Below are 26448 nucleotides of genomic sequence, written 5' to 3'. Positions count from 1 at the left end.
CTGTAGCAGTCCGCTGTGCCATCTACATTTGAGCCTCTAAGGCAAACCAGGAGGTGGTGACTGGTGACAAGGGCTATCCACTGATGACATTGCGATGTCTCCAGTGCACAATCCCATGCATACAAGGAAAGCTATGCTGCCAGATGAAATGCGATAGAGCAGACCATTGCCATGTTGAAACAAAGCTTCCACTGCCTGGACCACTCTGGTGGAGCCCTGCAGTACTCAGCAGAGTACATGTCAAGATATGTGGTGGCCATTGCTGAGGCTGTGGCCAGCGTTGGGGCTGAAACCATCGAAGATTACAGTATCCTCATACCTAATCATCCATCTCACATCCCACCTCCTCCTCTTCTGATTTACTAACTGCAGATGGTGTAAGCATGCATCTCTTACTTTCCCCCACCTACACCTCCTCCTTCCGCATCATAACATTACCCTTGTGCCTTTCTCCTTTCAGTGCTTCTCTTCCACATGGCTTTGTCATTCTTAATGCTACCCCAACGTCTGCAGCATGGCTGGTGGAAGACTGCTGACTTTCAGTGGATGAATACTTCAGATGGCCTTGAAGGCTTCCCTCGAGTAGCTCCGGGCCTAGAAGGCCTGGCTTCAAACTACACCATCTCGTCATGGGCGGCAGCAGTCTGGGTTTGGTCGCAGGGTTGGGACAACAAATGCAGACCTCCAGACAGAGCACAGCAGGTTCATGCTCCACGAAGCCTCAACAATCCTAATAATCTGTTCAAGGACAAATTGTTGCATTGCTGCGACGTCCTGCAAGCCCTTTTTGCACTCTGTAATCGACAGCCATGATGTCAGCAAGCTGTTCTTGTATAACGCCAGACTGACCTTGCATGACTTCAGTCTATGTTTCCACTGCAACACTCAGACTTCTGGTGGAAGCTGCTTTGCTGCAATGGAAACTGAGACATTGGCCATCAGACGCTGCATCATGGTTGGGTCCACAAGTGTGCGGATGGAGTTGGCCAGCACTTACATGCTGGAAAGGATGGGCTCTAAGCTCTGAGCAAAGCCCTGTGCCAAGTTGGTGCTGGACTCTTCCATGCTCCTTGACATTGATTGCAGGCTTTATGTCAGGCTTCTCAATGTATCAAGCATTTTGTTGTACATATCAATCAGCATTCAGCTGTATAATAAAAGCAAAACATGCAGATGCTGGAAGTCTGAAATACAAACAGAAAGTGCTGGAAATTCACAGCAGGTCTGGCAACATCTGTGGAGAGAGAAACAGAGTTAATGTTTCAGGTTTCTGACCTTTCATCAGAACCCAATGCACCAAGCATTTTATTGTACATACCCATCAGCATTCATCTGTAGACTGCCATATTGAAGTGCTCATCTGGTTCTCTGCAGTAGATCTCGTGTGTGACCTCACCCTCTGCTGGGCTGACACCTGCGCTATCCTTGCTCCCTGCCCTGGCTGCAAGCCACTCATATCTGGTGTCTTACCAGATGCAGATACCACCTCTATGCTATCCTCTTAATTATGCACATTGTCAGTATTTGAGCTGGAGGTTGCAAGTGTGAAATTGAGCAACAATGCATCTTCATCATCACTGCAGGCTCGTTTTAACTGGTGCTCGCCACTCATGATATAAGCCCCCTGCTGAAAGGTCCAGCCAATCAACAGTGCAGTTAGTCTTGGCTGGACACTGAAATAATTTAAAATAGCAGGGAGCACAAAGTTGGCATGACGCCTGAATTATAGGCATGGGTTAATCATGCATCACGATCCCTGTGCCCGTTTTGGGTTTTTTTTGACCATTTCTCCAAAGAAAATATTGAGAGAAAAAGTGTTGCTTTTCAATGTTGCATTTCAAAGCATAATGTATTCAAACGTGTAGAGTCACCATCTCCTGCCAGCTTGACACAAAGCTCATACTTAGAAGAAGCAACAGATAGGGAGGTAGGAAGCAAGTTATTATGACCTGGAAAGCACTGCCTGATGAAAGCAGATTCAAAAGTGAATTGGATAAACACTTGAAGGAGAAAAAATTGCAGGGCTATGGGGAAAGAGCAGGGGAGTGGGGCTAATTGGATAGCGCTTTCAAAGCGCCGACAATGGCATAATGGGCCAAATGGCCTCCTGTGCTCTATGATGCTATGATTCTAAGTGTCCCTTGTCAGTAAGGGGAATCAGCGTGTAAATATAGAGAACTATGTCCATTCTAAATGGAAAAACATTTTTTGCTTACTGTAAATTTACTCTGATCTTGTACTTTGTTGTTTATGGACACTAAAGTAATTTTTCAAATGGAGCATTCCACTGGCCATGACCACTAATGTGGACATTAATGTTCAGGTGATGAATTTTGGCACACTTCTTCTGTTAGAGCATTGAGGGCTTCTCAGTAGTCCTGTGCTAAGGGTGTTAGTAGTCTTAGGGAAGATTACTTTCATAGCAACAGGCACAGAAGAAGGTAACAGTACAATATTCTGCTGCAGTTGTGTTAAACACCTCTTGCACAATCTGATTTGGATGGCCCTTGCAGCAGTCAAGGATGATCATTCTGAATGTTCATTGTCCCCAACTGCTGAGGCCTGTAGCTCCCCTTTCCTCAGTGAGAGATTCCTTGGCATCGAAGCTGAATTGATGGCCTTCCTGAAGTGAAAGATTGTGTAGAGTGCAGCATGCAATGGTGATTCTTGCGATCCTTTGGAGTATGCAGATGGCTCTTCATCATACCTGCTCAAATTGAGTGTTCTATGGTCCTCTCTGCCACAGGTCTTGTTGCTGCATAGACCTGGGTGTACGCATCCTTTACTTGTATTGTTGGTTGCTTCAGTGGAATCATGAGCAATAGCTGTAGGGGGCATGCTTTATTTCCAAAGGGCCAACTTTAGAGATTGTTGTCTCCATACAAGTGGTCAATGAGTGTAGAGTAAGTGATTCAGAATGAAATCATTGCAGGATTTTCTGATTGGCATCACAATCACAACATTGAGTAAATGGAACCCCTTCATGCTCCTAAATGTCAGTAGATCTTTTGGTTCCTTTTGGCGGATTCCACACATGCTGCAAAGTTGTTCCAAGAATGTGGGATGCTGGGAGGGTTGGGAGAGTTAGAAAATGTTGTAGTGCTGTGAGATTGCAGGACTGTTAGGGGGTGGCGCAGGTTGGGGGAGCACAGTGAAGTGCAAATTTCAAGCAACACTAGAAAAAAATGGGTTGAATAAACAGTTGTGAATCCAAAAATCAGCAACAAAAGTTTGAGGACTCTTCACTCTGAAGCTCTTCACTATCACTTGTATCGGGTGGTTTGAGGATCCATGTGGTTTACATGAGTCTAATTTACTCAAAGTACAGTAGTTCTGTTGAAACAGGAAATTCTCATGCACGGTGCCGCAAGGCAATTGACACTCCTGTGCAAATGAACCCCACAGGATTTGAGTATGCAAATTCTCAGTGCTGCCAAAAAGATGTAAGAAATTTTTGTTTAACGCAATAATGGCACATAAATGGCATGAAATACTGAAATGAAAATTCCCCGATCTTTTCAGCACTGTAATGTGTAACTGGTATAACTGCCAATGATCATGAAGAATTTCACCCACTGTGTTACATAAATGGATACAATACTGCACGTGTGAAGGACAAAGTTTCAAGCACATTCTTCCAGCCAAGAATTTTTCCCATCCTAAAATCACAGGCAAAATCACATTGGGCAAAAAATCACATTGGGCAAAAAATCACAGACACCCCACACACAATTTCTCCACATGGCAATGGACAAGGTTCCCCTCCAGCAGTTTGTACATGGAAAACTGGCATCTGATCTCAGTAATGCTCACTTCTTTGAACTTATACACTATGGAACTATGTATAGATCGACCATTTTATTAGTTTTTTTACAATGTTTGCCAAGATATCTTAAAACAATTGCACATTAACCTTCTGCACACACTTTATGTATTAATTACATAGGAAAATTTTTCAAAGTACTTCACAGGAGAGGTAAAATTTTATACCAAGCCAAAGAAGGAGATATTAGAAGGAGATTGGTCAATGAGGTTGATTTTAAAGGGGGTCTTCAAGGAAGAAAGACAGTTGTAGAGATGGAAATGTTTAGGGAGGGAAATCTGGAGCTTAAAACCTAGGCAGCTGAGGGAGTGGAGGGTCTTGGTGCAGGATAGGATAGAGCTGGTGAGGTAGAGCTGCATGTCTTCATCGTACATGTAAAATCTAACATCATGTCATCAGAGGATGTCTCTGAGGGGCAAAGTGTAGATGAGAAATATAAGGGGGCCAAGTACAGATCCTATGGGGACTCCAGAGCTAACAATGTGGGAGGGAGAAGAGAAAACCTTGCATAGATATTCTTAAAAGTGGAGCCAGGCGAGGGCTATCAGTGCAGTTGGACAAAGGAGGAGAGGTATTGTAGGTGGATGGTCGACCATGTGAAAGGCTGCAGAGAGGTTAAGAAACCTAAGTATGGATAATCCACCACAGTTATAGTCACAAAGAATATCATTGCAGCAGTCCACTTTACCCCTTCACCCTTGTACACAGCAGCTTTGCTGCTGGCGAGACCAATATTTCAATATTGGTAACCCTGATTTTGGGGCTAATTTTTTTTATACATTCATGAGATATTGCCCATCCCTAATAGCCCTTGAGAAGGTGGTGGTGAGCTGCCTTCTTGAACCGCTGCAGTCCATGTGCAGGAGGTACACCCACAGTGCTATTAGGAAGGGAGTTCCAGGATTTTGATCCAGCAACGGTGAAGGAACAGTGATATAGTTCCTAGTCAGGATGGTGTGTGACTTGGACAGGAACCTGCAGATGGTGGTTTTCCCATGCGTCTGCTGCCCTTGTCCTTCTAGCTGGTAGAGGTCGCGGGTTTGGAAGGTGCTACCTAAGGAGCCTTGGTACGTTGCTGCAGTGCATCTTGCAGATGGTACACACTGCTGCCACTGTGTGTCGGTGGTGGAGGGAGTGAATGTTTGTGGATGGGGTGCCAATCAAGAGGGCTGCTTTGTCCTGGATGGTTTCGAGCTTCTTGAGTGTTGTTGGAGCTGCACCTATCCAGGCAATTGGAGAGTATTCCATCACACTCCTGACTTGTAGATGGTGGTCAGGCTTTGGGGAGTCAGGAGGTGAGTTACTCGCTGCAGGATTCCTAGCCTCTGACCTGCTCTTGTAGTCATGGTATTTATATGGCTACTCCAGTTCAGTTTCTGTTCAATGGTAACCCCTAGGATGTAGATAGTGGGGGATTCAGCGATCTTAATGTCATTGAATATCATGGGGAAATGCTTAGATTCTCTCTTGTTGGAGATGGTCATTGCCTGGCACTTGTGTGGCACGAATGTTACTTGCCACTTATCAGCTGAAGCCTGGATATTGTCCAGGTCTTGCTGCATTTCTACACGGACTGCTTCAGTATCTGAGGAGTCGCGAATGGTGCTGAACATTGTGCAATCATTAGCGAATATCCCCACTTCTGACCTTATGATTGGAGGAAGGTCATTGATGAAGCAGCTGAAGATGGCTGGGCCGAGGACACTACCCTGAGGAACTCCTGCAGTGATGTCCTGGAGCTCAGATGATTGACCTCCAACAACCACAACCATCTTCCTTTGCGCTAGGTATGATGCTAACCAGCAGAGAGTTTTCTCCGATTCCCATTGACTTCAGTTTTGCTAGGGCTCCTTGATGCCATACTCAGTCAAATGCTGCCTTGATGTCAAGGGCAGTCACTCTCACCTCACGTCTTGAATTCAGCTCTTTTGTCCATGTTTGAACCAAGACTGTAATGGGTCAGGAGCTGAGTGGCCGTGGTGGAACCCAAACTGAGCAGGTTATTGCTAAGCAAGTGCCGCTGGATGGCACTGTTCATGCCACCTTCCATCACTTTACTGATGATTGAGAGTAGACTGATGGGGTGGTAATTGGCCGGGTTGGATTTGTCCTGCCTTTTGTGTACAGGACATATCTGGGCAATTTTCCACATTGCCAGGTAGATCCCAGTGCTGTAGCTGTACTGGAACAGCTTGACTAGGGACGTGGCAAGTTCTGGAGCACAGGTCTTCAGTACTATTGCAGGAATATTGTCAGGGCCCATAGCCTTTGCTGCATCCAGTGCCTTCAGTCGTTTCTTGATATCACGTGGAGTGAATCAAATTGGCTGAAGTCTGGCATTTGTGATGCTGGGGACTTCAGGAGGGGGCCGAGATGGATCATCAACTCGGCACTTCTGGCTGAAGATTGTTGCAAATGCTTCAGCCTTATCTTTTGCACTGATGTGCTGGGCTCCCCCATCATTGAGGATGGGGATATTTGTGGAGCCACCTCCTCCAGTTAGTTGTTTAATTATCCACCACCATTCACGTAATGTGGTTTGGAGGCAGCAACCAAATGCCCCTTATCCCCTGCAGACATGAAAACATTAGGTTTGTGCCAAAGCACATGGCCAAGAATTTCCACTTTGAGCACAATCAGCAAACGAGCGCAAATTGTACTCAATTGAGCTAGTTTTAAGAAGTTTCTTTGCTCAAGTTTCTGCTAAAACTCATCGCGCGTTACAAACAATTTGTTGATATATTTAACCTAGTGCAAGTTAATCAGTACAGTTGAAAATGGGTTTATCACAAAAAGTAAGCATTTTTAATCAGAATGCCTAATCCCTGTCTACCCACCTGTGAGTAACCCAATTTTAAATAACTGAAAATGACTTTTAAAAACTCTACAAAGCCATTTGCTAGTTATATTGGTAGTCAATTTCTTCGCACATTTAAAAAAAAATTAAAAGCTTTTAAAACATGCCGATTTTAAAACAGCGTCCTGGCACGTAAAAAAATTACTCAATTTTAAGAGCCTCCTTGAAGGTCTGCAAGTGGGCACAATTAGCGGAAACTTGCAATGGTGATTAATTTGAATTGAGGGGCGTAGCCAGTTTTGTGGGTAGGGCCAACTTCTAGCGCAATGTTTTTTTAAACTGCTACAAAAATAGTGGAAACTCGATTTGTGCTGTATATAATTTGCATTGTCATTCCTTCATCTTTTGTGCTGACTTGGCTCATCTCAAGCGAATTGTGGTGGAAAAAATCCATGCAACCTAGCAGAAGCTCTTGCCTCATATTTTGAGTACAGCTGCCTGCAGCTACTGTTTTACAACTAGAAGGATGGGATGCAGGAATAACCTGTCAATTTACCTATTGTGAAAATAGTACAATCCACTGCATTGGACTTCGATCGGATTATTGAAGACTGGCACCTAATTTCTGAATTGCCTTGTTTACTATCATCATCTATCCTCATTTCTCCTTCAGTTCAAAATGAACTACCAAGCATGACTACATAACGGCACCAGAACAAGGACACTGTCAATAACCAAGTTAATACCAGTCTTAAATCCATAAAATAATTGCTAGTAACAAGTTGATGTTTTATTTTATTCATTCATGGGATATGGGAAGGACCAGCAAGGTGAGCAATTATTGCCCATCCCTAATTGCCCTTGAGAAGGTGGTGGTGAGGCTGCTCACGGTGCTATTGGGTCCAGAGCTCCAGGATTTTCACTCAGTGATGGTGAAGGAATGGTAACATATTTCCAAGATACCAAAGGTGTGTGACGTGGAGGTGGTGGTTTTCCCTTGCACCTTCTACCCTTGTCCTTCTAGGTGGTAGATGTCATAGGTTTAGGAAGTGCTATCGAAGAAGCCTTGGTGAGTTCCTGCTGTGCATCTTGTAGGTGGTACACACTGCAGACATAGTGTACTGGTGGTGGTGATGGAGGGAGTGAATGTTTAGGTGGTGGAAGGTGCACTAATCAAGCAGGCTGCTTTTTCCTGGATGATGTCGAGCTTCTTGAGTGTTGTTGGAGCTGCACTCATCCAGGCAAGTGGAGAGTATTCCATCACACTCTTGACTTGTGACTTGTAGATGGTAGAAAAAATTTGGGGAGACAGGAGGTGAGTTACACATTGTAGGATTCTTAGCCTCTGACCTGCTCTTGTAGCCACAGTATTTATATAGCTACTCCAGTTCAGTTTCTGGTCAATGGTGATAATGGTGACTGCACACCTCCCCACCCCCCACCTCCACGCCACCGCCCACCCCCCACCCCCCACACCCCACCAACACCAATGTTTTGAGGCTAGAAATTCAGCAATGGTAATGCTGTTGAATGTCAAGGGGAGGTTGTTAGACTTTCTCTTGTTTGAGATGGTCCTTGCCTGGCACTTGTGTGGCTCAGATCTTGCTTACCACTTCTCAGCCCAAGCCTGAATGTTGTCTAAGCTTGCTGCAGCAAGCACAACAGCTTCACTATGTGAGCAATTGCAAATGGAACTGAACATGGGCCGCAGCCTCACAGCTCCAGCGACCCGGGTTCAAATCTGGGTACTGCCTGTGTGGAGTTTGCAAGTTCTCCCTGTGTCTGCGTGGGTTTCCTCCGGGTGCTCCAGTTTCCTCCCACATGCCAAAGACTTGCAGGTTGATAGGTAAATTGGCCATTATAAATTGCCCCTAGTATAGGTAGGTGATAGGGAAATATAGGGACAGGTGGGGATGTGGTAGGAATATGGAATTAGTGTAGGATTAGTATAAATGGGTGGTTGATGGTCGGCACAGACTCGGTGGGCCGAAGGGCCTGTTTCAGTGCTGTATCACTAAACTAAACTAAACTGCAATCATCAGTGTACAACTCCACATCTGACCTTATGATGCAGGGAAGGTCATTGATGAAGCAGCTGAAGATGGTTGAGTCTAGGACACTACCCTGAGGAACTCCTGCAATGATGTTCTGGGGCTGAGATGATGGGCCTCCAACAACCACAACCATATTCCTTTGCACTCGGTATGACTCTAGCCAGTGAAGAATGTTTCCTCTGATTCCTATTGACTTCAATTTTACTGGGGTTTCTTGATGCCATACTCAGTCAAATGCTACCTTAATGTGAGGGGTAGTCACTCTGATCTCACCTCTGGAATTGAGCTCTTTTGTCTATGTTTGGACCAAGGCTGTAATGAGGCCTGGAGCTGAGTGTATAAAACACTAGTTAGGCCACAACTGGAGTACTGTGTACAGTTCTGGGCACCACGCTATAGGAAGGATGTGATTGCACTGGAGTGGGTGCAGAGGATATTCAGCAGGATGTTGCCTGGGCTGGAGCTATGAAGAGAGACTGAAAAGCGTTGTTTTCCTTAGAGCAGAGAAGGCTGAGGGGGGACATGATTGAGGTATACAAAATTATGAGGTGTATTGATAGGCTAGATAGGAAGAAACTTTTTCCCTTAGATGAGGAGTCAACAACCAGGGGGCATAGATTTAAGGTAAGGGGCAGGAGGTTTAGAGGGGATTTGAGGAAGAATTTTTTCACCCAGAGGGTGGTTGGAATCCGGAACACACTGTCTGAAGGGGTGGTAGAGGCAGGAACCCTCAAAACTTTTAACAAGTATTTAGATGAGCACTTGAAATTCCATAGCATACAAGGCTATGGGCCAAGTGTTGGAAAATGGGATTAGAATAGTTAGGTGCTTGATGGCCGGCACAGACACAATGGGCCGAAGGGCCTGTTTCTGTGCTGTATGACTTTATGACTCTATGACTATGAGTGGTCCTGGTGACACCCAACCTGAGCATCGGTGAGCAGGTTATTGGTAAGTGCCGCATGATAGCACTGTCAGTGTCACCTTCCATCACTTTGCTGATGATGGAGACTTAATTGATTAGGCAGTGATTAGCCAGTTTAGGATTTGTCCTGCTTTTTGTCGACTGGACATACCTGGGCAATTTTCCACTTTGTCAGGTAGATGCCAGTGTTGTGGCTGTACTGGACCACCTTGGCTGGAGGCTCAGCTAATTCTGGAGCACGTCTCCAGCACTACAGCCAGGATGTTGTCGAGGCCCATAGTCTTTGCTGTATGCAGTACACTCTGCCGTTTCGTGGTATCACATGGAGTGGATCATATTGGCTCAAGATTGGCATCTGTGCTGCTGGGAACCTCAGGAGGAGGCCAGGGTGGATCATCCACTCAGCACTTCTGGCTGAAGATGGTTACAAATGCTTCAAACTTGTCTTTTGCCCTCATGTGCTGGGTTCCGCCATCATTGAGGATGGGGATGTTCACGAAATCTCCTCCTCCCATTAGCTAATTAATTGTCCCACCACCATTCACAACTGAATGTGGCAGGACTGTAGAGCTTTGATCTGTTATGTTGGTTGTGGAATCGCTTAGCTCTGTCTATAGCATACATGTAGTCCTGTGTTGAAGGTTCAACACATTGGCACCTAAGTTTTACATATGTCTGGTGCTGCTCCTGGCATGCTCCCTTACACTCCTCACTGAACCAGGATTGGTCCCCTGGCTTGATGGTAATGGTCAAGTGAGGAATATGCCACGCCATGAAGTTACAGATTGTGGTTGAATACAGTTCTGCTGCTGCTAATGGCCCTCAGTACCGCATGGATCCCCAATTTTAAGCTGTTATATCTGCTCTGAATCTATACTATTTAGCAGGGTTGTAGTGTCACACAACATGATGGCGGGTGTCCTCAGAGTGAAGATAAGACTTCATCTCCATAAGGACTGTGAAGTGGTCACTCCGACCAATAATGTCATGAACAGATGCGTCTGTGACAGGTAGACTGGTGAAGAGGAGATCAAGCAGATTTTTCCTTCATGTCAATTTTCTCACTACCTGCCACTGGCCCAGTCTGGCAGCTCAGTTAGTAGTGGTGCTACCAAGCCACTCTTGGTGATGGACATTGAAGTCACTCACTCAGTTCATTCTGTGCCCTTGCTATCCTCAGTGCTTCTTCCACGTGGAGGAGCACTGATTCATTAGCCGAGGGATGGTGGTAGGTAGTAATCAGCAGGCGATGTAATGAGAAGCTTTTTATGTTGTCTGATGCAACATAAATGAGATGCATGGAGTTCAGTTGATTGAAGATTTCAAACAGGTTTATTAACAGCTAACTAATATATACAGTGCAGAGTTATCTATTTGCAGGTCTTGCCTCTTCGTGTTACAGTTACAGAATGAGTCTGGCATGTAGTCACATGACTGCATCCTGGTACTCAGCTCAATAGCATACTATGATCTTAAAGGGACATCACTCTTCAAGGCAATCACCCAACAGGAGCTTTCCTTGCCCATGTTTAACTTGATGCCATCTTTATGGTGTCTAGAGTCAATGTTGAGGACTCTCCCACTACTCCCTCCCATCTATATACCACTGTGCCACTACCTCTGATGGTTCTGTCCTGTAGATGGGACAGAACATAGCCAGGAATGGTCATGAAGGCATCTGGGATGTTGACTGAAAGGCATCATTCTGTGAATATGACTATCTCAGGCTGCCACTTGACCGTCTATGGGAAGTACTCCAAATTTTGGCACTAGTACCCAGATTTTAGTGAGGAGGACTTTGCAGGATCATCTTGTGTAATCTATGTTCTGCTAATCCAATACCTTTGTTTGTAAATGGCCATAACCAGTCCTTTATATTCATATGTTAAAGAAAAGCTTACATTTCCATAGCACCTTTCACAACCTCAGGGCTTCCTGAAACACTTTATTGCCATTTAAGTACTTTTGAACTGCAATCACTGTTGCAATATATGTTCAACAATCCTATTTTAAAAACTGGATTAATAGCATTGAGTACAATGTAATTATCTCCCAATGAGTAGGAAGTGTCTGCAAATGACATAGATCAGTAGCCATCATTTGTGTTAGTGTCATTTTTTCATGTAACTAATTTCCAGATGTCCATTATTGCCCCCCAACACTTTCCCTTCTATTTTTCCTCACAATGGAGAGAGTTTCTTCACATTTAATTTTGTCTGGGGATGCTGTATGATCACCTTAAGAGTGATGCCCTTTAAGATCTCAGCTTGCTATTGAGATAAGTACCAGGATGTAGTCATGTGACTTGAAGCCAGAGTCATTCTGCAACTGTAACACCCAGATGAAGGTTATGTAAATAGTTTGCTCTGTACTGTATATAATAGTTCTGCTGTTAATAAACCTGCTAGAGATCTTCAGTATAATGGGACTCCATGCATCTCATTTATGTTACATCAGACACCATAAAGAACTCATTATATGGAGGCAGCTGTGGTGTAAACACAAAGTCTAGGCTTGAAGTTAAAACAGCTGTGAAAACGACCCTTCCTACAGGTAAAAGAGAGCAAGTTCAAAAGAAATACTGGCCCAAAATGTGGAAAGAAGAAAGGACTTACCTCTACCTATGGAAGACATAGCACAGAATGACAGGCTGCAAATAAATTCCTGCGAACAGATAAGTCATTCTGCCGATGGTAAAGGGATACTGGTTAAAAAAACAAGCTTTGAACTGCTTAAAAGATTGACCTTTCTCCTCAAAGGCCCTGTGGGAGAGAAAAAAATGGGGAAAACCCGATTCCTTTCCCAGGTTGATTGAGGTCGGTGGCAATACAGGAGGCGTCCGATAGCAGAAAGTGCGGGAAACCTCCAAATAATGCAGAGTCTCCATCCATGCAAGCAAAGTTTTTTTAAAAAATCATTAAACCACTCAAGTGTGAAGAAGTCTCCATTCATGCCGCCACAGCGATAAAAACCATTAAACAACTCAAGCATGAAGAATATAAACAAAAAAGGCAATTGAACTGCCTATTGAACAGACAAGTATAAGCGCTGCAAGCAAGATAAACAGGTAACTTTGTCAAACACCTGCTCCTCTCCATCCAAGCAGCTAGTCTGAAAAAAAGAGAGATTTTCTTAAAGGGTAAACAGCACAGAGTCATAGGACAAGTCTTAAATCAAGTTTAAAGCAAAAGAACAGCAGAATGATGGATACCAAATCTCCCAGCATGAACTGGAAGGCCGTTGATATCCTATCTGAGTTCAAACTTTTTAAACAAAGAACGCAGTTATGCGTCATAGACCACGTGATTGTGGAACCAGAGAAGCAAGCTCTAAAAATACTAATAGCAGTTAGAAATGAGGGATTATGCAGAATATATAGGCTTATCTGAAGAGGAACAAAAAGATCCCGCAAAGATACAGGAAATGCGAGAAGATCAGCTCCGATTAATAGTGAGTTTTAGAATTCACTGCCTGGAACTGATATCCTACAGGCAACAGTCACAGGAATCAATAGACCAGTTCATCAGCGGGTGCTGTAGTAAGGGCAACAAATGCGACTTGTCAGAAACTGAGCTGTCAGACCGACTAATGGAGCTGGTGAGTGTTTCAACATCCAATGAAACATTTCAGAAAGACCTCCTGGGGAAAAAGAAAGGTCACAGCATTGATGTGCTGATAGAATATGCAAGGATATACGAAGCCATTGTAGCTGGACAACAGCATCTGCAAGCACTAGATGCAGCTTCTTCTTCTTTGGCCTCCTTATCTCGAGAGACAATGGGTAAGCGCCTGAAGATGGTCAGTGGTTTGTGAAGCAGCGCCTGGAGTGGCTATAAAGGCCAATTCTAGAGTGACAGACTCTTCCACAGGTGCTGCAGATAAAATTGGTTGTTGGGGCTGTTACACAGTTGGCTCTTTCCTTGCGCTTCTGTCTTTTTCCCTGCCAACTGCTAAGTCTCTTCGACTCGCCACACTTTAGCCCCGCCTTTATGGTTGCCTGCCAGCTCTGGCGATCGCTGGCAATTGACTCCCACGACTTGTGATCAATGTCACAGGACTTCATGTCACGTTTGCAGACGTCTTTAAAGCGGAGACATGGACGGCCGGTGGGTCTGGTACCAATGACGAGCTCGCTGTACAACGTGTCCTTGGGGATCCTGCCATCTTCCATGCGGCTCACATGGCCAAGCCATCTCAGGCGCCGCTGGCTTAGTAAGGTGTATGAGCTGGGGATGTTGGCCGCCTCGAGGACTTCTGTGTTGGAGATACGGTCCTGCCACCTGATGCCAAGAATTCTCTGGAGGTAGCGAAGATGGAATGAATTGAGACGTCGCTCTTGGCTGACATACGTTGTCCAGGCCTCGCTGCCGTAGAGCAAGGTACTGAGGACACAGGCTTGATGGACTTGGACTTTTGTGTTCTGTGTCAGTGCGCCATTTTCCCACACACTCTTGGCCAGTCTGGACATAGCAGAGGAAGCCTTTCCCATGCGCTTGTTTAATTCTGCAACGAGAGACAGATTACTGGTGATAGTTGAGCCTAGGTAGGTGAACTCTTGAACCACTTCCAGAGCGTGGTCACCGATATTGATAGATGGGGCATTTCTGACGTCCTGTCCCAGGATGTTCATTTTCTTGAGGCTGATGGTTAGGCCAAATTCATTGCAAGCAGCCGCAAACCTGTCGATGAGACTCTGCAGACACTCTTCAGTGTGAGATGTTAATGCAGCATCATCAGCAAAGAGGAGTTCCCTGATGAGGACTTTCCGTACTTTGGTCTTCACTCTAAGACGGGCAGGGTTGAACAACCTGCCACCTGATCTTGTGTGGAGGAAAATTCCTTCTTCTGAGGACTTGAATGCATGTGAGAGCAGCAGGGAGAAGAAGATCCCAAACAGTGTAGGTGCGAGAACACAGCCCTGTTTCACGCCACTCAGGATTGGAAAGGGGTCTGATGAGGCGCCGCTATGCTGAAATGTGCCTTTCATATTGTCATGTAATGAGGTGATGATACTTAGTAGCTTTGGTGGGCATCCAATCTTTTCTAGGAGTCTGAAGAGACCACGTCTGCTGACGAGGTCAAAGGCTTTGGTGAGATCAATGAAAGCAACGTAGAGGGGCATCTGTTGTTCACGGCATTTCTCCTGTAGCTGGCGAAGGAACAGCATGTCAATGGTGGATCTCTCTGCTCGAAAGCCACACTGTGCCTCAGGGTAGACACGCTCAGCCAGCTTCTGGAGCCTGTTTAAAGCGACATGAGCGAAGACTTTCCCCACTATGCTGAGCAGGGAGATTCCACGGTAGTTGTTGCAGTCACCGCGGTCACCCTTGTTCTTATAGAGGGTGATGATATTGGCATCGCGCATGTCCTGTGGTACTGCTCTCTCATCCCAGCACAGGCAAAGCAGTGCAGAGCTGAAAGTATAGCACGCTTGGCACTCTTGATGATTTCAGGGGCAATGCCGTCCTTCCCAGGGGCTTTTCTGCTGGCGAGAGAATCAATGGCATCACTGAGTTCCGATTTTGTTGGCTGTACGTCCAGCTCATCCATGGCTGGCAGAGTCAGGGTTGCATTGAGGGCAGTCTCAGTGACAACATTTTCCCTGGAGTACAGTTCCAGATAGTGCTCCACCCAGTGATCCATTTGCTTGCGTTAGTCAGTAATTGTCAAATTTAGATTTGAGGGGGACAATCTTCTTGACGGTTGGCCCAAAAGCTCTCTTGATGCCATCATACATCCCTCTGATATTTCCTGTGTCAGAGGCCAACTGAATATGACTGCATAGGTGTTGCCAGTAGTCATTTGCGCAGCGCCTGGCTGTTCTTTGTGCAGCGCTTCTGGCAGCTTTAAGTGCTACGGATGTTAACTCGCTGGGGGCTTTCTTGTAGTTCAGCAGTGCAATGTGCTTAGCAGCTGTGACAGGTTCCAGCTCTTCAATGTGAGATTGAAACCAGTCTGCATTCCGCTTCACACAATTGCCATTGGTGTTCATTGCTGAGTCATAGATGGCATCTCTGATGTGGGCCCACTTGGTCCCTGCATCCCCTGTGGGAGTGTTTTGGAGGGCTTTTTCAAGTGAATTTAGAAACTTGCGTAACAGCTGTAGATGAGAAAATCTGCTAGTGTTGATGCGCGGGCGGCCCTTCTACTTGGAGTGATGCAGCTTCTTTGGTTTGAGGTAACCTTGCTGCACACCAGGGAGTGGTCGGTGTCGCAGTCCGCACTGTGGAAGCTGCATGTGATTTGAACACTGTTTAAAGAGGCTCGCCTTGTGACGATGAGGTCCAGCTGGTGCCAACGACGTGATCTTGGGTGCCTCCAAGAAACCTGGTGACAGGGTTTAGTGTGAAAGAATGAGTTGGTGATGCAGAGGTAATGATAGGTACACAACTCAAGCAGTCTCTGTCCATTCTCATTCATCCTTCCAATGCCATAGCGCCCAAGGCAGGAAGGCCATGAGTCATGGTCGGCCCCAACCCTGGCATTAAAGTCCCCAAGCAGGAATAGGTGTTCGGTGTTGGGGATGCTACTAATGATATTATGGAGTTCCCCATAGAACTGGTCTTTAGCTTCAGGTGGGAAGCAGAGTGTTGGAGCATAGATGCTGAGTAGGTATACTAGACCAGAGGCGGTGAACAGTCGGATGGACAGTATGCATTCCGAGCCATTTGAGGGTGGCTCTATCATGCTGAGCAAAGAGTTTCTGATGGCGAAGCCCCACTCCGTGCTGTCTTGGTTCTTCAGGATCCCTACCCTGCCAGAAGAAGGTGTAGTCTTGCTCTTGCTCTGCGAGATCCGCTCGCAGGGAGGCGTGTCTCCTGAAGTGCTGCAATGTCCACATTGAGTCTACTGAGCTCGTTGTTGATGATGGTGGTCTTCCGAGAATCGTTGATTTGTGTAAAGTCTTCCGACAGGCCAGGACACATAGTTCTGACGTTCCAGCTTGCAAAACGAAGGGCTTGTACCTTCTTTCCTTTTTTGGTCGTGCTGTTTGGTGCGGTGTTACAGTCTACTTGTCGGGCAATGACCCTGAGCTCCAAGCACCCATTGAAGGAGGTGGACTGTGGCGGGACAGAACCTTACTGACCGGGGGCTGCCTGGTTTGAGGCGGGCGGTAGCTGTCCAGTGAGATGCAATGACCTCTCCCACCGACAAGCGCAACCCGTGGCGCCCAATCTCTACGCCAATTGAGTTGGACTTATAACCCGTAACTGCTGCCTTCCGTGTTGATTTGTTCGCTGTGAGGTGACTACGGAGTGACCTCTCCATGGAGCATGCCTGGGCAGATGTATGGAGGTTGTGAGTTGCCCAAGTGTCAAAACCCCCCTCTCGGCCTTCCTGGTGGGGTCCAAAGGAGGGCAGAGCATGACAATATTGGCATGATAACCAGATCACAAAAAGAAAGCAAGCTGTGTGGTTTGCCCCACTCACTGTGAAGTTGTCCTGCATTTCAAGAACTGTGCAAGGCATGCATGCAAAAGGACATTGGGCATGTCAATGCAAGAAATCTAACTCCAAAGATGCAGCCAGAAGTCACAGTAGGACACAAACAAACAGAAGACCGGTGCAGCAACAGGGCAACAGCAGAGAACTGCATAAATGCAGAGAGCTCCAGAGAACTGCATAAATGCAAACTGATGCACAATGTCTGCAGCAAAACAGACCTGAGACAAGACTCAGAGTGGAGCAATTTTCAGCCAGAAGATGAGCAGATGTTTCACACTGTGAACCTGACACATTATGTTGATGAAGTCAAACAACTGGAACATTTCACTACTATTAATATCATGTGCCCAAAGAAAGTTGGTAATCACACACTCAGGGTTAATATTGACACTGGAGCTAGTGCAAATATTCTGTCAGTCCAAATCCTGAAGGATATGTACCAGAGTCATTGGAGATCAATGATACAACCAAAAACTGCAAAGTTATCTGCATACAATGGGTTACCCATCCCTTGCAGTGGCTAACAATGCAATGCAGCTATGGAAAATCAGCATGAAAACCATAAATATTTTACCTGGTAGACACGAGTGGACCAGTGGTGGCAGGACTACCAGCGTGTAAGGACCTCAACATCATAACTATCCACCAGATCAACAAGATACCCCTTACAGCAGAAGAGACCAAGGGTATCCACATTGAGTCACAGTTCCTCCAGGATCTCAGTGATTTTGGTTTGGAGAATATCAGCCTCTTCTCAGAGATGTCACATCAAAAGAATGAAGATCGAAAATCAGATGGTGAAAGTTCTTCGTCAACAGGCAGTGTCTCTTCGCACTCTAGCGACTCAGAAGAGATTGACATTGTAACTACTGAGAAGCAAAGGCTGGCAGTGGGGAACATTGCCAAGGGGAAATCTCCAAGGACCAGAACCTGCTCGCAGACTCTGGCCAGCATCAATGGTGCAGTCTGGAAACCCAACAACAGCATAACTATGCCATGCCTTCACTTCTGCTCTCCAGAGAACCGCCAGCACCACAATGAGCCAGAAAGGACAGCTATCTCCATGAGGCCAAGTACCCCTTCCCCAACAGGTCCTCAACCTTGAGCCTCAGGCCTCAGAAGTGGAGGTTGAGAAGAGGCGAAGGACACACAATGTCCTGAAGAAGCAGAGGTGAAATGAGTTGAAGCATTTTCTGTTGGTTCTTCGAAATGAGGTTCCGGAACTTTCCAAGAATGACAACAGCCCAAAAGTGGTCACCTTGAAAAAGCAACAGAGTTTGTTAGCAGGCTGAAGGCAGAGAACCAGAAACTGAATGCAGAGAGGGAAAAACTTCAGGAAGAACAGCAACAGGTGAGACGCAAATTCCCCGAGCGAGAGTTGTCAAACTACCGAGACGATATACGGACTTTTAAGCCTCTATACTTGTAAATTTCACAATCCTTATCCTTATACCCGTACATTTTATAATCTATATCCTGTATAATTAATTTTTATGTTATCTAATTTCATGTGTTTTTACTTGTAGCATAAGAGATTTATCTTTGGAAGGAAAGGGGATGTTGTATGATTGCCTTTAACAGTGATGTCCCTTTAAGATCTCAGGATGCTAATGAGCTAAGTACCAGGATGTAGTCATGTGACTCAAAGCCAGAGTCATTTTGTGACTGTAAATAGGTTGCTCTGTACTGTATATAATAGTTCAGCTGTTAATAAACCTGTTAGAGATCTTCAGCATAACTGGACTCCACACATCTCATTTATGCTGCATCAAACAACATAGAAAGCTCATTACTGGGGATAGGGTTAAAGGAAGTGCTATGATTATCTTCCCCACAGTCCCTGAGTGAAGAAAATTAGTGGAAAATTTTCATTCAGCTGCTCGCAGGAATCTCAGACAGGGTTACTGAGGAGCAATGGCCTGGCGGCACGTTGTTTGCCCACTACCTTAACACAGGAATGGCGCAGGAGTCCTCTTAAAATAAGACAAAACTAACATTAAACAGAAATTGATAATTGAAGTGCAGAGATACTGGGCAGGATTTTACCATGGGATTGAGGACCCTGACATTGGGACTTAATGGGGGTCCCCAGCCCAGGAGACAGACTGGCACAGCAATATTTCCAGAGGCAGCCTCCTCATTAGCTGCCTCCGCCCTCACCATCCTATTAAGGATGGCAGGCGGGATGTAGATGTCGCCTGCCCAATCCGAAAGCCTGCTGCTCTGAAGCCTCAGCAGCCCCAACGAGAGAGGCAGCTCAGAGAACACAAGAGTACCTCAAAATAGAGGTGCCGTCGGAGGGGTCAGTATCATTTAAAAATATTGGCGAGCCAAGGGCGGGACGACCTGTGGAACGGAGGGGAAAGTCCTCCATGGGAGTGTTTGGGTTATGGGGGGGGTAGTGGTGCCTTTCCCACATGCAGCCCCTACAATGGGCCATGGAGTATCTGGCACCCATTTGGCAGGCATTTGATCCGAATCCAGTCCTGCCGCTGGGTAACATCCCCAGTGGTGGGAATTCGCTGGGGCGCTGCCCCGACACGGCTCCTACTATTTTCACGGCCCCCCCCACCACCCAGCCTGCCACCGCAGGGCTGGAAAAATCCTGCCCATTGGGTCGAAAGAGAATGCAGCCTTCTTTGATTCTTATAATCATCTTTTATCCACAACATTAGGCAACAATTTCAATGTGTGGAGCGTGCTAGCAGCATAATAATCATCTAGATCCTCTCAGCCTGTAGCTTCATTATTTTGTGCCATATTTATTTAGCTTCCATGCATCATTGACCAAATCAATGAACCTAGGCTCCTATGAAGGTTAAATGGAGCATCTGTCAGTTACCCTGCTTATACCAAAACTTTGAGACACTTATGTTAAAGGAATTGACAATATCCTCTCCAAGTGCGGAATCATGATTATATTAAGGAAACAAATAGCCCCTGAGTAATTATATAAATAATGGACAAATGGAATTGAATTGCATGAAGAACATATACCAATATTGACTGCTATTTCCAGCAAGATTATACTGAATAATCTTGTGAATACAGTTTTAGGAATAATGAATAGTGGTAGGTAAGAGATTTAAAAAATCTCTTTACCTTCGCCTCCTCTGCACAATCCTAAACAGGTAGAAATAAAAACAAGAAATGCTGGAATCACTCAGCAGGTCTGGCAGCATCTGTGGAGAGGGAAGCAGAGTTAATGTTTCAGGTCAGTGACCCTTCATCAGAAGTTCATCACAGATGCTGCCAGAGCAGCTGAGTAATTCCAGCATTTCTTATTTTTATTTCAGATTTCCGGCATTTGCAGTATTTTGCTTTTACTTTAGAACCTAAACAGGTAGAAATTGGTTTGTGGCTGTTTTCAGGCACTCAGGCCTCATAGCAATAGAGGCAAACTGCTGAAACTTGTCACACCTCCAGACACAGCTCGCCCAATGTCAGGAATTGGCAGCGGCAGCCTACAAGTAAATTTTGTAGGGGGCATGGGAGGTGGGTGAGGGAAATGGGGCATGGGAGTGCTGAGTATGGGCCAGCAATCACCTGCTGTAGAGTTATGGAGCCAGGAGGAACACTCTTCCTCCTTCCAGCTGCACAGGGGGTTTACATTTTTCTTGGTCCCAGTAAGGACTGCTGGTTAGGTCACTGTGGAACTGGGGAAACTAGTTGGAATTCTAGTTTTCCCTAGTTTTTCCAAAATTTTGAAGAAGGGTCCTGAAACAGGCACAGGACCCTTCTTTGATTATTTAAATTGGGCTAGCACTGATTTCAGTCAACTGCCAGGGATTCTGAAAAACATTGAGGACCAAAATAGTAGCGGCCATGTCACCAGCACAGGACCACAGAGGTAGAAATTAGAAAATGTTGTGCCTGTTTTACATGCGAGAAATGGGTGAACTGCATACCAACTCCTAGCCCAATCTCCCTCACAGGTTTTCTATTACCTCTTCAAACCCCAGATATTATGGGGGGAATTTTATGCTGGCGGCGGGGAAACCGACACCAGAATCCCTGCATCCCCTCTTCTACAGAAGGCCTGCCGCGTTTACTGCCAATTAGGCACTTAACTGGGCAGCAGCGGGCCTGCCATAGGATTTAGGACCCCATTGCCAGAAGTCCCGGCCTTGCAGAGCTTCTGGCCAATCAGAGGCCGACAGCCGCAGCACAACCACAGAAGCGGTGGCTGCTGCTGTAACCGCAATGACCAGACACCGAGGAGTGGTGCTGGGACTAGGCTTAAGGTAGATCAGGGCGGGAATGGAGTGGGGGGGTCACGTGGAGGGGGCGGAGGGGAGTCAGCAGCAAGGGCGGGGGGGGTGGCCCTCAGTGGCCCCCACCCCTCCCATTCCCAATGCTGGGTCCCTCATTCAGGCACTGTGCCTTTGAACGAAGGACCTCCACCCCGGAGCCTGGTAGCAGCCCACACAGTTTTTCATGCCTTGTCGTGCCTCCCATGTGGTGGCAGGGCCGTCCACCTCATGGCAATTGTGGTTGCGGCAGAAAGAGGCCCTTAATTGGGGATTAATTACCCAGTTAACGATCTCAAGTGGCAGTGGGGCAGAAAGGCTGTTCACAGGCCTTCCCGCTCCAGACTAAATTTTGGTGGAATTGGGATGGTGGCAGGGATTCCTCCCCCACTCCGCCACCATCCCACCCGAATTTATGCTCTCCCTACCTCCAAATCCGCTGTGTGGGAGACCATAAAATTCCACCTTATCTGTTTGTTCTTTAGCAAGTTCTCTTAAAATAATTAATTAAAAGAAATGAAAGATTTCCATTTATATAGCACCTTTCGTGTCCTCAGGATATTCCAAAATGTTTCACCGCCAATGAAGCATTTTGGAAGTGTGTGGTCACTGTTGTACTGTAGGAAACATGGCAACCAATTTGGGTACAGCAAAGTCTCAAAAACAACAATGTGATAATAACCAAATTATCCTTTTTTCATGATTTTGCTTGAGAGATAAATATTGGCTAGGACACAAGGCAGAACTCCCTTGCTCTTCTTCAAAATAGTGCCATGTAATCTTTTATGTCTACGTGGAGGGCAGGCAGGGCCTCAGTTTAACGTCCCATCCAAAAGATTATACCTCCGACCGTGTAATGCTGCCTCTGTACTGCACTCAATTATCAGCCTAGATTTTATGCCCAGTCCCTGGAGTGGGACTTGAAACCACAGCCTTTGCACTCTGAGGTAAGGCTACATTAAGTCCAGACTGACACTTGTAGTGCTAAGTCCTCCATGAGAATTTTCCTGCCAATGTGCAGAAAATATAACTAATGTTTGCATGAAACATGGAATAACAGTGGTACTTGCAGTTTTAACCTGATTTATTTAGTGCCTTGTGGCTAGACTAGAAGTTCCACGTGTACCTGTGAGAGAAGAAAATAAAGTTAGGAGTGCATTACATCATTTTAATAGTCATTGTGTACTTGCAGATGGACACAGTTGGATGTTGACAAACATGAGTAACAATTTGCATTAAGTTTGATTCATGTTTAATCATCACATCTGAAAAACTAAAATAAAGCTTACCTGTCCGTGAAGCTACTCCCAGTTTTCATCTTGCATACACCTTCTCCTGTGCTGAGCATAAACCTTTCTGTGTTTATCATCTCGTTCCAGTTCCACAACTTGTGCAATTTTATCATAGATTTCCCTTATTAATATCAGTCATATTTTCAAATATCCTGCTGGGTTTTCCCTGTTGCCAAATTGTGTTTAACTACTAGGCTGTCAATTCCCATGACTGCCTTGTTGCTTTTGTGGTTGGGTTTGTTTATCAAAAAAAATTGACCTACTAGCCAGCATCTCTTTTGTGGAAAAGAATTAAGCTCATTTTCTGTGGGCTCAGTATCATTGACTCTCCAAATGCTGCAAATCACAAAGCTGGTGGAATTTCCATTCTGTCTTATGAAGTCAACAGTGTAATTTCTGACTCATTGTAAAACATAAATGGTGATTGTACCTTTGTATGCTTGGATGCCAACTGTTCTCCTTGCAAAATTTCCTGCATGGCCATATCAGCAAAAAGAGAGGGTAACTGCTAGGGTTGGGTATTTCTAAATGGAAATGACATTCTTCCAGGAAAAAGGAACCAATGGCTTTCCTGAAGGAACTGCCAATTGCTTTATTTACCGATGAAGACTGCCAGAGAAGAAGTGTTGCATTTAATGTTTTGTTTCTGTAAAAAGCAGAACCAATAACTGTACATGAAATGGAAGTTTTTATTTGCTAGTGCTTCTTATTCTGTCATATTCAGTATTGTAAATATTGAAATAAGACTAATATTGTATCGCACCAAAGAGTTGTTTTCAATATGGCGTATGGCCTGGCTATCTTAATTAACATCTTAATAAACTGCTTTTGGGTTACCTAATTGTCTTGGAATTTCATCCAAATTTAATCCTGAAGAGGCAACATATGGTCCGTCCAGCCAGTGAGGCCACGAGGATCCTTGTTACACTTGGATAATATGCTCATAGCAATAATTATCAATACATATGCCCTCCTCATTTAAAATGATCTTTTTCTTCTTTATGTCCCGTTGAACTAAGCACTATTCTTCAAATGAATGGACGAGCAGGTGGTCTGGTTTCCTCTTCTGCCATTGCTACCCTATAGCCGCAAAGATAATTTCAGTTGACCACCCAATACAACAACAACTTGCATTAATATAGGGCCTTTAATGTAGTCAAACATTCCAACATGCTTCAGAGGGCTGTTATCGACAAAATTTGACACTAAGCTACATAAAGAGAAAATAGGACAGGTCACCAAAAGCTTGGTTGAAGTGCTAGGTTTTAAGGAGCAACTTAAAGGAGGAGAAAGAGTTTAAGAAACAGAGGGGTTTAGAGAGGGAATTCCAAAGCTTAAGGCCTAGGCAGCTGAAGGCACGGTTACCAATAGTGGTACGATGGAAATCAGTGATGTGCAAAAGGCCAGAATTGGAGGAATGTCAAGATCTTGGAGGGTTGTAGGGCTGAAGAAGGTTACAAAGGTAAAGACAGAGTGAGACCATTTAGAAATTTGAACACAAGCATGGGAATTTTAAAATCAAGGAATTGCCAGACTGGGAGCCAATGAACACATTAGTGTAATGAATGGTAAAAAAAAACATAAAACCATTCTTCAGTGAGCAAAATGTTTCCTTTAGATTGCATCAATGGCTGGAGTACAATATAAAAATAAACAAGTATTGGAGGAAATATTACCATTGATTGACCACTTGGCTATTGTGTATTTTATTGGTTATGAACTCTGTTAGTAAGCTACTATTAAAGATATAAAACTGTTCCAATGTTTACCTGCAAATGGTGGTCCCAGCAACGCAGATACTCCATTAGCGCAGATGATGATACCATATGCATTGGCAAGATTGCTTAGTCCCACCAAATCTTCAGTTACACAGGGCATGACTGAAAAATACCCGCTGGAAAACCCAATCAATGCACATACAATGGCCAGATTAATAAACGTGTGCATCAGTGGAATTATCAAAATGCAGATGCCAAGAGAAAAATTAGACAAGAGTAATACGTTCCAGGCGCTGACAAATGGGAGGTCGCAGATTATACCCAGGATCACTTTTCCAAAAATATGGAATATAGCGATGATTGAGGTTAAAGGAAGCTTGTCATTTTCAGAGGATAAGCCGTACTGTTTTACTATCTCTGGGAGATGAATAAAAGGTATAACAAAACTACAGTAAGCAAGTAAAGCCCAGAAAATAAATGCTACAAAAACCTTATTTTGGAACAACGATTCACCCCCAAAGTAGCTTGAATACCATGAATGAAATCCTAGCCTCACAGAGTTTGTGCATTGGTTAAGTGTATTAAAGAGGCTCAGTGCATACGTGTCCTTAAAGATTATGCTTTTAGTGTCTTTGTATTTCCATTTAGTTTCTGATGCACTTCTCACACAGTCTGTGCTTGAATTTTCTTTACAGCCCTCTGCATTGTTTTCGGTGTTCCTTGTGTCAGCGTTTTGGTTGTCAATGGCAAGTGCTGTGTCCTCACATTCAGAAGTATGCTTCCTGCTGCACTTCTGCATATCACATAACTCTGGTACAATTCCTTTGTTGAATGAAAGTGGTCTTAATAGAGCGCCACAGACACACAGGTTTAAATTTACCGCTCCATGGATCAACATTGTACCTCTCCATCCAAACTCAGCAGAGAGGGTTTTAAGTAAAATTGTTACAAGAAAAGCTCCAAAGCCGGTGCCAGTTGTGCTTATTCCCTGTGCCAGTGCTCGTCGCTTTTGAAAATACTGTCCCACCATGACTATGTTAGGCAGGTATGCCAAACCGTTGCCAATCCCTAATGACACAGTGAAGAAAAGAGATTATAATTATACAGAAAAAGCTATATGGATTCTTTCAATTGGAATCTTCGGAATATGATTGATGTTGGTTGCATAAACTAAAAAACAATGAAAGAACATAAAATATTGATTATTATGCTAAAGCCATTTTGATCTGTACACCTTCCCTTTTCTCTACCTCCCCCATCCCTGCTACCCACCACGACAACATTCTGCCCCTACCCCCAATCCAGGATGACCCACACAGAATCACAGAATTGTTACAATACAGAAGGAGGCCATTTGGCCCATCGTGTCCGCACTGGCTCTCTGAAAGAGCAATTCCCGCAGTTCCGTTCCCCTGCCTTCTCCCCATAACCCTGCACATTCTTCTTTTTCATATAACTGTCTAAATCCCTTTTGAATGCTGCAATTGAACCTGCCTCCACCATGTTCTCAGGCAGTACATTTCAGACCTTAACCACTCACTGTGTGAAAAAGTTTTTCCTGATGTCACTTTTGCTTCTCTTATCAAATACTTTAAATTTGTGCCCTCGCGTTCTCGATCCTTTCATGAGTGGGAACGGTTTTTCTCTATCTACTCTGTCCATTCCCCTCATAATTTTGAATACTTCTATCAAATCACCTCTCAGCCTTCTCTTCTCCAAGGAAAACAGTCCTAACTTCTCCAATCTATCTTCATAACTGAAATTCCTCATCCCGGAAATCATTTTCGTGAATCTTTTCTGTACTCTTTCCAATGCCCTCATGTCTTTTCTAAAGTGCAGTGCCCAAAACTGAATTCAATACTCCAGCTAAGGCTGAACTAGTATCTTATACAAGTTCAACATAACTTCCTTGCTCTTGTACTCTATGCCCCTATTAATGAAGCCCAGGATACTGTATGCTTTATTAACTGCTCTCTCAACCTGTCCCGCCACCTTCAATGACTTATGCACATATTCACCCAGGTCCCTCTGCTCCTGCACCCCCTTTAGAATTGTACCCTTTATTTTCACCAACTTGTCTATGTCCTTTTGAAGTTCTACACTATCCTCTTCACAGTTCACAATGCTTCCAAGTTTCGTATCA

The 26448-nt window shown here is 44.9% G+C and overlaps 1 protein-coding gene across 2 annotated transcripts in view; it reads right to left on the bottom strand.

Annotated features, from left to right (window-relative positions):
* Nucleotides 1-26448, bottom strand: part of LOC137374931 (monocarboxylate transporter 14-like) — a 70082-nt gene that overhangs the window by 6293 nt on the left and 37341 nt on the right. For both annotated transcript variants that reach the window (XR_010975922.1, XM_068041533.1), the window contains exon 4: nt 24357-25373. Coding sequence is in view for 1 of the 2 variants with exons in the window: in XM_068041533.1 (XP_067897634.1) it covers nt 24357-25373 (1017 nt within the window). In the remaining variant the exon portion in view is untranslated. The remainder of the gene's footprint in view (nt 1-24356; nt 25374-26448) is intronic.

Source organism: Heterodontus francisci, chromosome 11 (assembly GCF_036365525.1).
Source record: "Heterodontus francisci isolate sHetFra1 chromosome 11, sHetFra1.hap1, whole genome shotgun sequence".
Taxonomy (NCBI): Eukaryota; Metazoa; Chordata; class Chondrichthyes; order Heterodontiformes; family Heterodontidae; genus Heterodontus; species Heterodontus francisci.
The sequence above is the reverse complement of the archived record's forward strand: the minus strand, read 5'-3'. Positions and strand labels throughout refer to the sequence as shown.